Source organism: Neopsephotus bourkii, unplaced genomic scaffold, assembly GCF_033783945.1.
Source record: "Neopsephotus bourkii isolate Nb327-2 ecotype Australia unplaced genomic scaffold, CSIRO-AGI_Nbou_v1 NB_1019, whole genome shotgun sequence".
Lineage (NCBI taxonomy): Eukaryota > Metazoa > Chordata > Aves > Psittaciformes > Psittacidae > Neopsephotus > Neopsephotus bourkii.
The window spans coordinates 161,677-178,752 of NW_026901508.1; the positions used below are offsets into that span (position 1 = coordinate 161,677).

The window sequence follows — 17,076 nt, forward strand, 5'->3', positions numbered from 1 at the left end:
ACAAAATAAATCAAATACCAGTAAAATCCAAAACCTTTTTCTGCAAGACACCCCCTGTGTCTTGCAGGACCCAAACCACAAGAAGCCCCCTGCTTCCTTTGTGTGTATACCAGTAAAATCCAAAACCTTTTCTGCAAGACACCCCCTGTGTCTTGCAGGACCCAAACCACAAGAAGCCCCCTGCTTCTTGTGGGTGTATACCAAACGGACGCTAGCAGCCGGGTATACGCCTTTACCTACGAGATTTCTTATCTCGATTTACGGAAGGCTTCCAAACCATGCGTACGCTTACCAAGCCAATTTACCAAACCAATTTACCAAACCGAGATGCCCCCTGCACCTTACAGACTATACAAAAAAAAAGAATACCTTTTATGTGATGGTCCTTGTCTGCTCCTGCAGCGATCCGAATGAGTTGAGGGGTCCCTCCGGGAAAAATTCCCGAGGGCCGTAGGGAGCCCTGTCCTCAGCAGGTCCTGCAGCCGAGCAGAGAGGGTCCCACCTGGGTCGCCAAATTGATTCGGAGAAAACTCCAGGAACAAACTTGCCAACAAAGTTTTCAAGCTGACAAGCAGGTATTCTTTATTGCGGCGCCGGGAGACACGGGGGATAAATCCTCCTAACGTGTGTCCCCGTATTGCTATACAAGCCACCCTTATATAGTCCCTGGGCATACATACATATTCATGAGGCTACGTATGGATTACATCATTTTCCAGAGAGTTCCCCGCATGCGTACAGAATTGTGGTGGTGGTCTCTGAGGGTCGTTTACTTCTTCCAACAATCTTCATCACTTCTGGCAGCCTTTGAAGCACGCGTGGTAGATGCTCATACCAGTTTAATTGGTTCGTTAGCACCAGAGACATAATAATCCTCCTATCCTCCTACTTATCAGTTAGTTTAACTATAGCCCATCCTGGACACCTGCCATTCCCAGATACTCCTTATCCCTGTGTCCTGTTCTTCTAGACTGTTTTTCTTAAAACTAGGCCAACTATAACGATTTATCTTGTGAGAATTCTCAGTATGTTCTCTAGTTGTACTCTATTTTTTTTTTCTCTATGTATCATGCACCCCAGTAATTTTCCATTGCTACTGTTACAAAGCCATCAAACTTAACATTACTTAAAACTACTTATAAAAGTTTCTATATCCCATTTTGTGATTTTGTGCCCCTTTGTCTCAGTGTGCTTGAAAGGAAGAACCTGATTTGATCTAGCGGTTATAGGTGGATGCTTGAAAAGATCAACCTACTATTTTTGCATGTTGCTTTTTTCTTTGAAATCATAGGATAGGGTTGGAAAGGACCTTAAGACCATCTAGTTCCACCCCCCCCTGCCATGGGCAGGGACACCGCCAACTAAAATATGCCACCCAAGGCTTCGTCCAAACCTGGCCTTGAACACTGCCAGGGATGGAGCATTCACAACCTCCCTGGGCAACCCATTCCAGTGCCTCACCATCCTAACAGTAAAGAACTTCTTCCTTACATCTAACCTAAATTTCCCCTGTTTAAGTTTGAGCCTGTTACCCCTTGTCCTGTCACTACAGTTCCTAATGAAGAGTCCATCCCCAGCATCCTTATAGGCCCCATTCAGATACTAGAAGGCTGCTATGAGGTCTCCACGCAGCCTTCTCCAGGCTGAACAGCCCCAACTTTCTCAGCCTGTCTTCACACAGGAGGTGCTGCAGTGTCCTGATCATCCTTGTAGCTGTCATCTGGACTTGTTCCAACAGTTCCATGTCTTTATGTGGAGGACACCAAAACTGTACGCAGTACTCCAAGTGAGGTCTCACAAAAGCAGAGTAGAGGGGAGGGATCACCTCCTTCGACCTGCTGGTTATGCTCCTTTTGATGCAGCCCAGGATACGGTTGGCTTTCTGGGCTGTGAGCACATACTGCCAGCTCATGTTCATTTTCTCATCGACCAGCACCTCCAAGTCCTTCTCCACAGGGCTGCTCTGAATCTCTTCTCTGCCCAACCTGTAGCTGTGTCTGGGATTGCTCCGACCCAGGTGTAGGACCCTGCACTTCTCATGGTTAAACTTCATGAGGTTGGCATCAGGCAAACTCACAAGCATGTCAAGGTCCCTCTGGATGGCATTCCTTTCTTCCAGCATATCAACTGAACCACACAGCTTGGTGTCATCAGCAGTCTTGCTGAGGGAGCACTCAATCCCGCTGTCTATGTCACCAACAAAGATGTTAAACAAGACCTGTACCAACACCGATCCCTGAGGGACACCATTTATTACTGGTCTCCAGCCAGACTTTGAGCCATTGACCACAACTCTTTGCATACGGCCACCAGCCAGTTCTTTATCCACTGAGTGGTCCACCTATCAAATTGATGTCTCTCCAATTTAGAGAGAAGGATGTCATGTGGGACAGTGTCAAATGCTTTGCACAAGTCCAGGTAGATGACATCAACTGCTCTACCCCTGTCCATCAGTTCCATGGACCCATTACAGAAGGCCGCCAAATTGGTCAGGCAGGATTTGCCCTTAGGGAAGCCATGCTGGCTGTCACCAAGCACCTTGTTGTTTTTCATGTGCCTTAGCATGCCTTCCAGGAGAATCTGCTCGAAGGTTTTGCCAGGCACAGAGGTGAGACTGACTGGTCTGTAATTGCCCGGGTCATCCATTTTCCCCTTCTTCAAAATGGGGGTTATATTTCCCTTTTTCCAGTCATCGGGAACTTCACCTGACTGCCATGATTTTTCAAATATGATGGCCAGTGGCTTAGCAACTTCATTCGCCAGCTCCTTCAGGACCCACAGATGGATTTCATCAGGACCCATGGACTTGTGTATGTTCAGGTTTTTAAGATGGTCTTGAACCAGATTCTCTCTTACAGTGGGCCCAAGGTCTTCATTCTCACATTCCCTGCATCTGCCTTCCAAGACTTAGGTGGTGTGGTCAGAGCCTTTGCCAGTGAAGACCGAGGCAAAGAAGTCATTCAGAACCCCGGCCTTCTCCAAATCCTGTGTAGCCATATCTCCCAATAGCTTCTGGAGGGGGCCTACGTTCTCCCTAGTCTGTTTTTTATTTGCTACATACCTATAGAATTCCTTCCTGTTATCCTTAACATCCCTAGCCAAGTTTAATTCTAACTGGGCCTTAGCTTTTCTAACCTGGTCCCTAGCTTTTCTAACCTGGTCCCTAGCTTCCTGGACAGCATCCCTGTACTCTTCCCAGGCTGCCTGTCCTTGCTTCCACCTTTTATAAACCACTTTTTACCCTCAAATTTTCTTCAGCAGCTCCTTATCTATCCAAGCAGGTTTCCTGCCTCTCCTGCTGCACTTCCTTCTAGTTGGGATGCAACACTCCTTAGCTTGTAGCAGGTGATCCTTGAATATCAACTAAGAGTCTTTGGCGCCGCTTCCATCTAGGGCTATATCCCATGGAACCTTACTAAGCAGGTTCCTGAAGAGGCCAAAGTCTGCTCTTTTGAACTCCAGGGCAATGAGCTTGCTGCACGCTCTTCTCACTGTCCTGAGGATCTGAAATTTGATCACCTCGTGATTGCTGTTTCCAAGGCTGTCCTGGAGCATCATATTTCCAATGAGCCTTTCCCTGTTGATGAGCACGAAGTCAAGCATTGAACCTCTTCTTGTCGGCTCCTCTATTACTTGCAGAAGGACGTTGTCTTCCACACAGTCGAGGATTGCTTGTGCCAGGCTGTATCATCACTCCAACAAGTATCAGGGTGGTTGCAGTCTGCCGTGAGAACAGGGGCTTGTGAGCGTGAAGCTTTTTCTGTCTGTCTGTAGAGTGCTTCATCTTCAGGTTCATCTTGATCAGGTGGTCTGTAACAGATCCCCCCAGTAAGGTCTCTCATAGCTGTTTTCCCTTTAGCCCTCACCCACAAATTCTCTGTTAACTGATCCCCTGTCCCAAGATAGAGTTCTATACTCTCCAGCCTATCGCTAACATAAATAGCAACCCCCCCTCCCTGCCTGCTGGGCTTGTCTTTTCTAAAGAGCCTGTAACCTTCCATTCCAGCACTCCAGTCATAGGAGCCATCCCACCATGTTTCTGTGATGCCTATTATATCATAGCCCCGTAGACATGCACACATCTCTAATTCCTTTTGTTTGTTCCCCATGCTACGGGTGTTTGTATAGAGGCATCTGAGCCGAGCTCCAAATGAAGCCACCTCATTGGCTGGAGTGGCTGGAATATCTGTACAATCTTCCCTTCCTTCCGCAGCAAGGTCAGAGCTCTTCAGCTGAGGAGTGGAAGACACTTCTCCAATTCCCCTATTCTAACAACTTACTAAATAGAGTGAATGGCATTATGATACTTGACTTTATCATTCTTCTTTACTTGGTGTTAATATAAGTTTCATGTAGTTTTACTCATTTTGTCTGAACCACTTGTAGTTAGCAGTATATGATTTCTGCCCCGGCAGTAGAAAAAGCATGAAAGTTTTCAAGTACTAACTGCTTCTATTTCAAGTACTTCTGCTTTACACTCCACCCACCCACCCACCCCTTGCCCCCAATTTTTTGTATTAGTTGGAAATTATTTAAACTCGTTTGGAAGAAAAACTTTTAAGTCTGGCAGTTATAGAAAGATAAGTATTTAATGTTATTGAAGTTTATAAAATTAACATGAAACAACAAAACATCTAGGTTTGCTTATATTGGTGAAGTAAAGCTTCAAATTGATAGGGTTTGACTGAGACTGATTATATTACTTTAATGATCTAGGTTACTGTTGATTATACCACCTTTATTTTATTACTTACTAAATTACAATAGCATTTATCATGAACCCTGTTCTTTTGAATTGGGGATTTGATAAATCACCTCTGAGTTAAATTGCTGGTATGTTCAACTTGCTGATTATTGTAGTTCACTTTATGTACTATTTCCCTGTCTATTGATAAATTTTTTTTAAGCCTTTGAGTGCTATGTGATTTCTTAGCTTGATTTCTTACAGAAAGAAATACAGATGTACCAAATACTGGTAGAGGTGGTTCAGAATCGGCAATATCTGGAAGAGGAGTGCAAGTCTGAAGTTTTAAGGCAAAGCTTAATGAAGACTGGCTTGGCTGAATGTGATATAAGCCCTAATTAGTCCTCCCCTGCCACGTTATCTTAGAATCAAATCAGTCATAATTTCACGTCATAAAATTGAGCAATATCCCTGTAGCGCTGCATTAGGAGTTAGATGTTTTGTCTATATATAGTATATCTAGATAGATGAGGGTTAAAGGGTGATATTCATGATAGTGATGCAAAGCTGCATGAAACAAGTTCTCCTTAGTTGTGCTGCATGTGGAACAGCTCGTTTTGTTCTTTGTATCTCCCTGTACTAGGGAGAGAAGCAGAGAAAGTGTCTTGGTTTATATTTAGAGTTTCTGATGATAGTGCCTTGTTTCTTTCCATCCCTGGCAAAATATATGGACTCTATAAAGTGTGCCGGAATTCTCAGGTTTAAATGTTGTTTTTAAATGGTTCTGGCAATACTGGGGCACCACTTTGAGAGGTCATACCTTGCAATTTTAGGCTACTTGGTTACCAGGAGGTACACTTAAATAGCAAACCAGCCTCATCCCGTCTTCCAACCTGAAACATTTTTACAGAGCTGAAATGTAGTTTTTAAATTCTCACATGCTTTCTTTTTGAAAATCTAGATAATCCCTTCTAGTCTGTAATAAAATTGAGTCTATAATGGAGAAACATTTCTGACCCAAATTATGAAGATATTCAAATCCATTTTTCTGGTTACTTTTTTTTACATAGAGTACTGCTCAACTTGGTGAGGGTTTGGCCTTTTTTTTTATGCATTGAACTCTTAAGTGGGTGTTAAAAAAAATAAATCTATTCTCCTTTACATCTGTGGAAGTAGCTACTATCAGTTGTCATTGGTAGCAAAGGGTAATTTATAAGGTAAACTGCTTTGACTTGCCTTTCTCTCCTACTCTGTATAGTGTTTGTTGCAAAAAGCAAGTGCTTCAGGTTTTCATCACATCTTTTGTGGTCACAAAATCATGGAGCTTTGTTTCTTTGGAACACTAAATAGGGTACTGTGTGTCAAAACATTTATGTAATTCTGAATTTCAGAATATAAACTCTAAAGTCTAAACATCTAAAGATGAAATTTTTCATGTTTGAAAACAATTGTTTTATTAGATACCAACACTACATTAATTTATTTTTTTAAAAAGTTACTTTTGCTCTCATGTTTAATCTTGCCAAGCAGTATGTTTTTGAAAGACATTAGTAATTTTAGTTAAAACGTTAAATTCCATTAAATATTTTGGGATTTTTTTTTTTTAAATAATGTTAGCATAATGTCCTTTAGAGAGACTATATCTTATCTGTATGTTGTGCAAGCAGTATAAACTACCTCTTGTAAATGAACCAAATGGAACAAACTTTGGATAGTAAATGCTATAAAATTCCAACAATAATTGCATTACCAGTTAATTGTGCAAATGCGTCCAATAGGGTAATACAGCCAAAGCTCTTTATGTGGTTCTGCACATAGTAAAAACACTAATTTGTTTAATCTTTTTCTGCATAATGGTCATGACACTTGTTTATTTTTAAGTCCTTCCATCTAATAATTTTGGAAAGCATCAGCTAATTTAAGTTACATTTTACAGGGTGTGAAAGTCTCAGACGGTTGTCTGAGGTGGTTGTTGAGTAGAGGAGATACTCATGGCCCCGCTGAAGAAGAGGCTTCATCATGTGCTGTCTCTCTTCCATCTAGCAGCTCAGAAGTGTGAGAGTGGATTTAATGAGGGGGGGAAACAGGGTGTGTTACAGAGGACTGTTGTAGAGCCTTTGGGTGGAGGAATTGCATCATTGTGGTGAGGGGATGAGGGGGAATAATACACCAATCCAGAGGAAAAGCATCTTAACTGCCTACGGTGCCATACAGCATCTCTTACAGATGTGCATGGAGCTTAGGTTGAAAAGCAGGCAACAAGATTAGGACAAAAGGGAATAACATCACAGGTCAGTATTAATTCCAATATAAAAAGACAGTGAGCTGCTTTTGAAATGCAACACACTATATCTGTTTTTATAGAATTTTCCATTGGCATTGATTGTGGTTCTCTACAGAGATGTTATAGTTGTGCATCTGTTTCCTTAGTGTGTATTAAAGAAGCTTAGAGGTTTTTTAATTGTTTTTCAAAGACAAAGAAGAGGCAAAAATGACATGACTGCAAGACTTGTGCAAAAGCAGTTACTGCTTCAACAGGTATCTTTCTTCCTAGTTTTATTTTATAAAGTTTATGAATCATTTGAGAGAGTTCAAGGACAGAAGTGCCAGATTAAAAGTTGGAAGACACTCCTGAATTAATTAGATTTTGGTCCAGTCTTCAGTCACTAAGTTTTCAGCCTGGTAAAGATTCAACATAATTAAAGTCTTTAAAATATAAGTAGTGTAAGTACAGTTGTTTTTAGAAAAGGGTAATGCTACTACTAGCTAACATGAGACATTCAAGAAGTTGAAGAAAAACAAGTTACTACTTCCTCTCTCATACCTGTCACTACTCTGTTAACAAAGATATGTTGCAACCTAAAGCGCTTTCCATTTGACAGAGCTGCTGTATTGATCCCTTTTAGTTGCTCTTTCTATATAGCTCTTAGCTGTTTTCTTTCAATAATGTGAACTTTAACATCAGCCACTACTTGTGTGCCTGAGCCAGCAAAAGGGCAGTGCTCACCAGAAAGAGCACAATTAAATTCGGGGAGGCCTTATCATTCTCGACAGCTACCTGAACGGAGGTTGTAGTGAGGTGGAGGTTGGTCTGTTCTCCCAACTAACAAGTGATAGGACAAGAGGTTACAGCCTCAATCTGTGCCAGGGGAGGTTTAGATTAGATATTAGGAAAAATTTATTCACTATCACGAGATAGTGGAACTTGGGATCCTGTGTGGGGGCAGCAAAAAAGTAAGCAGGACTAGAACCCTAAACTTCTGGAATGCTAACTTCAGCCTCTTCAAAGAGCTACTGAGAGGAATCCCATGGGATAGGGCTCTAAAAGAAAAGGGAGTCCAAGAGAGCTAGTCATTATTTAGGCACCACTTCCTCCAAGCCTAAGAACAGTGTAATCCCATGAGATGATGAAATCAGGCAAAGGGGGCAGGAGATCTGCATGGATGAGCAGGGAGCGCCTAGTAAATCTTAAACTTAAGAAGGAAATTTATGGGATGTGGAAAAAGGGACAGGCCAAGCGGGAGGACTATGGGAACATCGCCAGGGTACCCAAGGTGATGTGACATGGAAGGCCAAGGCCCGCTTAGAACTGAGTCTGGCAAAGGACATCAAGAACAAGAAGAAGGGCTTCTACAAGTATATCGGCAGCAAAAGGAAGATAAGGGAAAATGTGGGGCCGCTCCTGAATCAGATGGGTGTCCTGGTAACAGAAGACACAGAGAAGGCGGAATTACTGAATGCCACCTTTGCCTCAGTCTTTACTGCTAAGGATGGCCCTCAGAAGTCCCAGGCCTCGGTGGTTAGAAATGAAGGCCAGAGAAAGGAAGACTTTCCCTTGATCATAGATGGTTAGGTTAGGGACAGGCTAGACAAACTTACCACCCGTAAAGTCATCTTTGAAAAATCATGGAGAATGGGTGAGGTGCCCGATGACTGGAGGAAGGCCAAGTTACTCCTATCTATGAAAAGGGCAAGAAGGAGGACCTGGGAAACTGCCGGCCAGTCAGCCTCACCTCCATCCCTGTAAAGGTGATGGAACAGGTCATTCTGGAAGTGATCACCAAGCATATAGAAGAGAAGAAGGTCATCAGGAGTAGTCAGCATGGATTCACCAAGTGGAAATCTTGCCTGACCAATCTGATAGCCTTCTATGATGACATAGCGGGATGAATCGACCACGGGAGAGCAGATGATGTTATCTACCTTGACTTCAGCAAGGTTTTTGACACCGTCTCCCATAACATCCTCGTAGGTAAGCTTTGAAAATGTGGGTTAGATGAATGGACTGTGAGGTGGATTGAGAACTGGCTGAATGGCAGAGTTCAGAGGGTTGTGATGAGCAGAGCAGAATACAGTTGGAGGCCTGTAATCAGTGGTGTTCCCCAGGGATTGATACTGGGTCCTGTCTTATTCCTGGATGAAGGGCTAGAGTGTACCCTCAGCAAGTTTGCTGATGATATGAAGCTGGGGGCAGTGGCTGATCCACCTGAAGGCTGTGCTGCTTATTCAACAGGACCTTGGTAGGCTGGAGAACTGGGCAGAGAGAAACCTCATGAAGTTCAACAAGGGCAAGTGTAGTGTACCGCACCTGGGGAGGAAGAACCCCAAGTACCAGCACAGACTGGGGGCTGACCTACTAGAGAGCAATTCAGCTGAGAAGGACCTGGGAGTATTGGTGGATGATAAGTTGACTATGAGCCAGCAGTATGCCCTTGCGGCCAGGAGGGCCAATAGTATCCTGGGGTGCATCGGGAGGAGTGTGGCCAGCAGGTTGAGGGAGGTGATCCTCCCCCTCTACTTGACCCTGGTGAGGCCACATCTGGAGTACTGTGTCCAGTTCTGGGCTCCTCAGTAGAAGAAAGACAAGGAGCTACTGGAGAGGGTCCAGGAAAGGGCCACAAGGATGATCAGGAGCCTGGAGCATCTCTCTTATGAGGAGAGACTGCGGGAGCTGGGCCTGTTTAGTCCAGAGAAGAGCAGACTGAGAGGGGATCTCATTAATGCATATAAATATCTCAAAGGTGGGTGCCAGGAGGGTGGTGCTGGACTCTTTTCAGTGGTGCTCAGCAACAGGATGAGGAGCAGTGGCCATAAACTAAAATACAGGAAGTTTCATTTCAGCATGAGGAAGTTTTCATTTCAGCATTTCAGCATTCCTTACATTGAGGGTGGCAGAGCACTGGAATGGGCTGCCCAGGGGGGTCTGGAGACATTCAAAACACACCTGGATGCGCTGCTTTGTAACCTGCTCTAGATGGCCCTGCCTTGGCAGGGGGGTTGGACTGGGTGATCTCCAGAGGTCCCTTCCAACCCTAATGATTCTGTGACCTGTGGACCAACCCTCTGCTCAAAGTAGGAGCAACTTCAAAGTTACATCAGGTTTCTAAGGGCCTTCCAAGTCAAGTTCTGAAATTTGGACTTCCTTTACAATTGGGATATTTATAGTTAGTGAAAACTGGATGAACAAATTCCTTTTCAGTAGTTGAAAATAAACTGTGCTGTTTTACAGGAAATAAACAAGCTAGTTCAGCGGTGACTAAACTTTTTCTTTCTGTGGTGTGTATGAAACATTTCCTGGTTGTAGGTTGACCAGAGTTTGTTTAATATTAAAGAGATATTTTCAGATCAATTTTGAAGTGGCTACTATTTTTAAAATTGTCTTGGCTTTGGCTGCAACAGTTTTCTCTTCCTAGTAGCTGTTGCAGTGCTTTGTTTTGGCTTTTGTCTGAGAACAGTTCTGATAACACACCAGTATTTTAGTGGCTAAGTAATGCTTACCACTCTCAAGGACTTTTCAGTCTCTCATGCCCTGCCATTGAGGAGGGGCACGGGAAGCCAGGAGGGAGCAGAGACAGGACACCTGACCCAAACTAGCCAAAGAGGTGTTCCATACCACAGCACATCATGGCCAGTATAGAAACTGGGGGGGAGTCACAGGGAAGGGAGCAATTGCTGCTTGGGTCAGTCTGGGTATTGGTTGGTGGGAGGTAAGCAGTTTTATTGTGCATCACTTGTCTGTCTTGGGTTTTATTCCTCTCTCTCTTTTTGTTATCTTCCTTTTCATTACAATTATTAATTTTTAATGTACTTTATTTCAGTTATCAATCTGTTCTTATCTCAACCCGTGGGTTTTACCGTTTTTTTTTAATTCTCCTCCCCATCCTGCTGGGCCGAGGGGTGGTGGTGTTGAGGGTGGCTGCACGGTACTGGGGTTAAACTACAACAAAAATATACTAAGATTTTTTATTTGTCACTTTGTTTACTACTTGATACTTGCATCTGTAAACTACTACTTCTTTTGGTTTTGCTATATGAAAAATCTCTTCCAAAATTGTGATGTGAATATAGCAACTAATTACTTAAACTGGGTAATGCATTAAGTACTGTCCATTGCAGTATGAACCAACAGAAGTTTTGTTACCAGTTTTTGAGTTTGTTACTGTATAACTTAAGGAAATTTTATTTTGATTATCTTATCTTGTATCTTTTTTGGTGAAGGGCTCTGCTTCTGAGATCGAAAGCTTGCCTTTTGATTGCTGAATTCCATTTGATATTTTAATTCTACATTGTTTTACTTACTTTTGACTAAATTTACTTAGTATGTAGCTGAGGCTATGGTCTGTGTTTCATTTATGTTATTGAATTAAAAATTCTTTTAAGTAAAATGAAAATTTTAATTTGATTTTGTTTGTTTTGTGTCTGTGGTTTTGTTGTTTGTGTGGTGTTTTGTTGTTGTGTTGGGTTTTTGTTTGTTGTTTGTGGTTTTTTTGTTTGTTTGTTTTTTTTTTAGTGCTTGGGAGATGGGAAGTAATGATAGCTGGCACCTGAACTAAAATATCTGTGTAGGCGCTACCATCCCAGAACTTCAGGATGAATGGGGATATGCCTCATGTTCCCATCACTACTCTTGCAGGGATTGCTAGTCTTACAGACCGTAAGTACTCTTCTTTTTTTATCTTTAATATGTTCCCTTCTACCAGTTCAGTAAATGCCTGCATTTGAAAATAAAACTGTTTTTAGTGTTTTGAAAAGTTCTTAAAAGTTAATCTGTTAAAAATCAGATTTGGTATTAAAAATGTTAATTTTGTCATTGCTTGAATTTTAGAAATATGCTAATTTAAATATGAAATGTATGTTTAAAAATATTAAATAAACCTGAATATACTTTAAACCTAGTTTTGGGAGAGTATGAAAAAATTGCTCTAAGTAACAGGTGCAGTTGGGACAGAGATGCATATTGTTTATCAAGTGTAAGCAAGAGTTTTTAGCTCACTTGTCTGTGAGGATAATTGGACTCAGTGACCCAAGTGCTTCTTCTGAGATCTTGTTTTAATTATTATTATACTGTTGAAAATTGGAGACATTCCAAAGGACACTGAAAGTGTATACCCAGCAATTGAATTCAGTTGCCTACAGTAAAAAAGCAGATGTATCCAAGGGAAAAAAAACCCTACTTCTTTGTCAGCTTGATATTGTGAAGTATGAAATTTGAAGATGCTGCTTATGTATCTAATATGTGTATATATGTATCATTATGTGTGTCTAATAATGGGCCATCAGGATGCAAATCATAAGTTTCTGGGCTACGGGAAGTTTTCCATCACTGAGTATTTGCAGGGGTTCTAAAGAAGTCAAGATACTTAACTGGTAAAAGTCACTTGTCAGAATCCTGGTGCAAGTTTCTTGAAACACTGAATGAAATACCTTTGGTGGGATTATCTCTTGTGTTAGGTATATTTGCTTCGTTATCTGTGGTATTTATCTGATGCTTAGAAAGTCAGGTGAAAGATAAAGGCTTGTTACTGCTTCACCTTCTCTTGATGTGAAAGGAAGGTGCTGGAATGGACAAGTTCCGTTGCCCTAAAAACATGGAGGACATGATGACTAGAGGCAGTAGAGTAGGCTCAGTTAACTAGCTGAATTTATACTGCTTTAATAAATGTGTTTTGCTGATCTTGCTAATTTTTCCAAGTTTCAAGGCACATTCAAGGTAATCTAAAGCAAGTAATAAAAGCTAGATATTTTAATTTATTATACACTTTTATTTGAATTGCAATTTATTTCTAAATGCAATAATGGTATACATTGCATAGGGGAAAAAATACTGGAATTCTGTGTGTCCCCCCTTTTTAAAAAAAAAAGAATTTAAAAATATAAAAGAGCCAAGAAGAGTCTGTTTCACAGTTGATTTTCTTTGAAGCTATTTCTAATGCAATCAGCCTGGAAACTTCAAGTCAGTTAGCTTGTTTTTGTGGCCCTATGAAAATTACTTTGCTATATAGCAGGCTTTTTGGCCTCTTCTGGCTTACTCATCTCTGTAACCCTTCAAAATCATCCGGTCAAGGCTTATTTGGTATACTTCCTTGTTATGATTTTAGAATGCCCTCTAAAAGTATAGTATGCTCATTTATAATCTATTACTGTGATAACTGTTTTCATTAAACAAATCTTTTTACCAAGATTTGTGAATATATTGACTGAATTGACATTTTAATGATCATTCCAACCAACTATACTAGCATTTTCTTGAGATTGCTTACATAAAAATGAATATAACAGGAGAAGAATAAGCCAATAATTTAATTAGTAGCTTAAGCTGATTGTGGATTTCTTTAGTTTTTGTGCTGGTATTTTTTGTGGGTTTGTTTTTTTTCTTTTATGGTGGTTTTGTTTGTTGGTTGTTTGCTTTGGTGGTGTTTTGTGTGGTATGTGGTTTGGGTTTTTTTTTTTTTATTTTTTTTTTTTTCTCTACCCTCACCATAGAAAGTGAGAACACTGATTAAATATGAAGGTCAGAGTAGAAAACAATGTATATGATCAGTGCACTTACAGTACTGCATGCAGCTACAAGGATTTTGCATTTCCTTCCTTCCCTTTATCCATACATTCAGCTCCAAGGGAAAACTACCCTAACATTAAATACTTTAATATTCTGGTATGTTTAAAAATATGTTTTTATTTACTATACTTGTGTTAGCACAGTTAAATATTCACAATAATATAGTAATATAACTTATGGACTTGACTGCATCACTTTCTTTAAAATAGAGTCCAGCCTTTGTGTGTGTTCAATATTAAAAAAATTAAAAAAATTAAAAAATCCAGAAATCTTTCCTATATTTCAAATGTGGTTGTTAGATTTTCTTTCTTAATCACATGAGGGAATAAGAAGGTGTCCATCTTTGTATGCTCATCTTTCATGAAATGATTATTCTGAATTCCTTTTTATTTTCTGATAACAGTTTTGAACCAGCTGCCTCTTCCATCACCTTTACCTGCTACAACAACAAAAAGCCTGCTTTTCAATGGACGGATAGCTGAAGAGGTGAACTGCCTTCTGGCTTGCAGGGATGAAAATCTGGTTTCACAGCTCATCCACAGTCTCAATCAGGTGTCAACAGATCACATGTATGTATTTTGAACTTTGACTATATAAGAGGCTAGTTTAGCACATTACCACTGTGTAAAAGTCAATTGTTTCAATCAGAATGCTAGTAAAATGTCCAAGAGCCCTTATGTAGATCTACTGCTTGTTCCGTTCTTGCTAGTTAGGAGTGCAGCCTTTGTGTTATTGATTGTGCAATAGTCATTTCTGTTCCACTTTGGTCAATAATGCACATAGACAAATTATATACCCGGTATTACACAAAAATATACTTTTATGAGACATCCATTCAAGACCTATGTCAGTTTTGATTACTTATTGAGCCAGTAAGTATGCTAACATATTCTCTTTTTGTTAGTATATGTTTTGTTTTATCATTTTTCCCTGGTGTCCTTTGAATTGTCTTATGTTGACAGCCCTTTTTCCTACGTGTTCCAATCAATTTTTTTGATCAAATGGAAGTAGCTCTTAAAAGACCTCAAAGCAAACAATAAGTGAAAGCACAGATGTATTTATAGACAATCCGTTACATTTTTGATGGTTCAAAGAGAATCCTGTGATGTCAAAGATATGCTGATTTTCCTTTTTAAATTGAAAGATTCTCAAAGTGTTGGGCTGCAGCCTGAATATTATACATTCTTTTATGGAGAAGATCACAGTACAAAAGTGGGCATAAGAAACTGTTTATAATAGTCTGAAACTGACAGCCATGTATAGAATCATAGGATGCTTATTAATAGAAAATAAATTTGAACTTTAGTAGAAATACCTCGTCCATTCCTTCAATAAGAAAGGGGGTAAAAAATAGAGGGCAAGGAACAGTGCTTTGCAGACTTGGTTTCTGGTTTTGTTTGTTTGGGGTTTTGTTTGTTTGTTTTTGTTTTTGGGGATGGGTGAGGTGGCTTTGCTTGTTTACTTTTTGGGTTTGGTTTATTTTTGTGCCTTTTTTAAATTATATATTTTAACAGTAAATTGTCACCCTTTGTTTGGGTTAAGCTAGTTGGTTGGTTTGTTGCTTTGTTTGGGCTTTTTATACTTGATTATTTTTTTTTATAATTTGAAATTTCATTTGCCTCTTTAATTGCTTACTTTCACAATTCCAGAGAATTGAAGGATAACCTTGGCAGTGATGATCCAGAGGGAGATATACCAGTCTTGCTACAGGCTATTCTGGCAAGGAATCCTAATGTTTTCAGGGAGAAAAGTATGCAAAACAGATACGGGGTACAAAGTGGTAAGGATTTTTGTTTGTTTATTGGTTGTGTTTTATGTTGTTCTGTAAGTTTAGGGGGCTGATACTAGCCACAATTTTTTATGGAGCACAACTGTGATATTTATGCCTTACCTTGTGTTTGATAGCGATATAAAGCTATGTATCTTGACATCTTCTAAGAGTGATTGTATTAGAATAAGCATGGAAATTACTGGGTATTTTTGTAAAAAAATAATGCTTAATTTCACTGCAAAGTTTAATTTCTGGGATGATTGATTGGACTTTATTGTAATTTTATTTTAATTTCTTTATGGCTAGGTTCATATATTTGTCTTAGTAAATAATCAAAGTTGGGGGAAATATGCCTTGATCTTACTGAAAATTTATACAATTATAGTGTATCATTGTTCTTAATAGTTCTGGGGTAAGGAATAAGGATGAATCAATCATACTTAACAGCTCCTCCCTGCCGTTCCTCTTTTCAGCAGTTTGAGAGGCCCTTCTGATTTTACTTTTTCACCAGTTAATTCTTTTCTGAGGTTTCATGAGATATACTGCTGGATAGCAAAGATGGAGAAGGGGAGAGACCAATCAGCAGATTAATCAGACAGATTCTACTTGCAGATCTTGATACTTCTTTATTTGCACCTGAAGTCTTTTCTTTAAACTATGAAATGGGTAGGATAATTTCCAGTTTTCTGGTGTGATGATAAAGCTTTGCTAGCATTGTAGAGATATAGATAAAGGTGTTAATGGAGTCCGCAAAGGATAGACCATCTAAGGGTTTTTTTGTAGGGGAGAAATAATAAAATGAGATATTAAATTCATTCACCTAGGCTAGTGAGTAAAAAGCCATACAGTTTTTGAAAAGAACTTGCTAATGACCAAACACATAATGTTCCTTGAAAGAATGCAGAAATTTCCTGGAATGAAAATGTGTAAGGCAGTGCTAAATATCTAGTAGCGCATTGATACGTATATCCTGAAATTTAAGCTCTGAAAACAGTCTCCAGATTCTGAGTTTGGTGGTAGCTGTGTCAGAGTATGATATCCACCCCTCAGCCGTAGGAAATGTGACTGTCCTGACAATTTTTGCAAAGTGGTTCCTTAAAGAACATATGATTGATTCAGAGTCGTCCACCAGTTTTGTAGAGTAAAATAATTTTTTGCCAGTGCAAAAGGAAGACATTGCTTTTTGGAATTATTTGTTCTAGCAGAGGCCAATTCAGTGCTTCAGAGGAAGAAACGCTTTTGCCGATTGATTCAATAGGTTAAGAATAATCTTTAATGAAATGAAAGCATCTCTATGTTTAGTAAATATGCTTTGGCCTATGCTTGAAGGAAGGTACTAGTACAGTATTAAAAAAATTAAACATGAAACTTAAAGTAACAGTTTATGTTTTTTAAAGTTAACAAAGTTATTTCAGAGACCCAGAAGAGATCAGACTTTTAAACTTCCTTGAATATTTAATTTTATTTTACATAATTCTGAATACTTGTACCAGTGCGAGCATTGCAATGTAAGAGTGAAACCAGAGAAATTAAAAAAAAGGTGGAAGAGGGGAAAAGCATAGCTGTAGACCAAGTATTTTGAGAGGAAGTTGGCCCTGGAATTAAAGTTTGGAAAAGCTAGGCAAAGTGTGACATAATATTCTATGGAAAAAGGCAACACTGTTACCTTGAAATAGGGGGATATTTAAGCTACATTCTGGCAAATTGTGGTAGCCTTATTAGATGTTAATGCATACTATTCAGATCTCCAAGGCCAGAGGAGGATATATTGATGTGTTCTGG

General features: G+C 39.8%; 1 protein-coding gene across 6 annotated transcripts in view; it reads left to right on the forward strand.

Moving 5' to 3' along the window:
* The window catches only part of LOC133215963 (nipped-B-like protein), a 268,197-nt gene that overhangs the window by 50,398 nt on the left and 200,723 nt on the right, over window positions 1-17,076 (forward strand). For 5 of the 6 annotated variants that reach the window (XR_009726531.1, XM_061360335.1, XM_061360337.1 and 2 more), the window contains exons 2-4: window positions 11,475-11,618; window positions 13,927-14,092; window positions 15,173-15,303. Coding sequence is in view for 5 of the 6 variants with exons in the window: in XM_061360335.1 (XP_061216319.1) it covers window positions 11,555-11,618; window positions 13,927-14,092; window positions 15,173-15,303 (361 nt within the window). In the remaining variant the exon portion in view is untranslated. Of the gene's footprint in view, window positions 1-5,825; window positions 7,223-11,474; window positions 11,619-13,926; window positions 14,093-15,172; window positions 15,304-17,076 lie in introns of those variants that run through there. The other variant, XM_061360336.1, reaches the window with a different exon arrangement.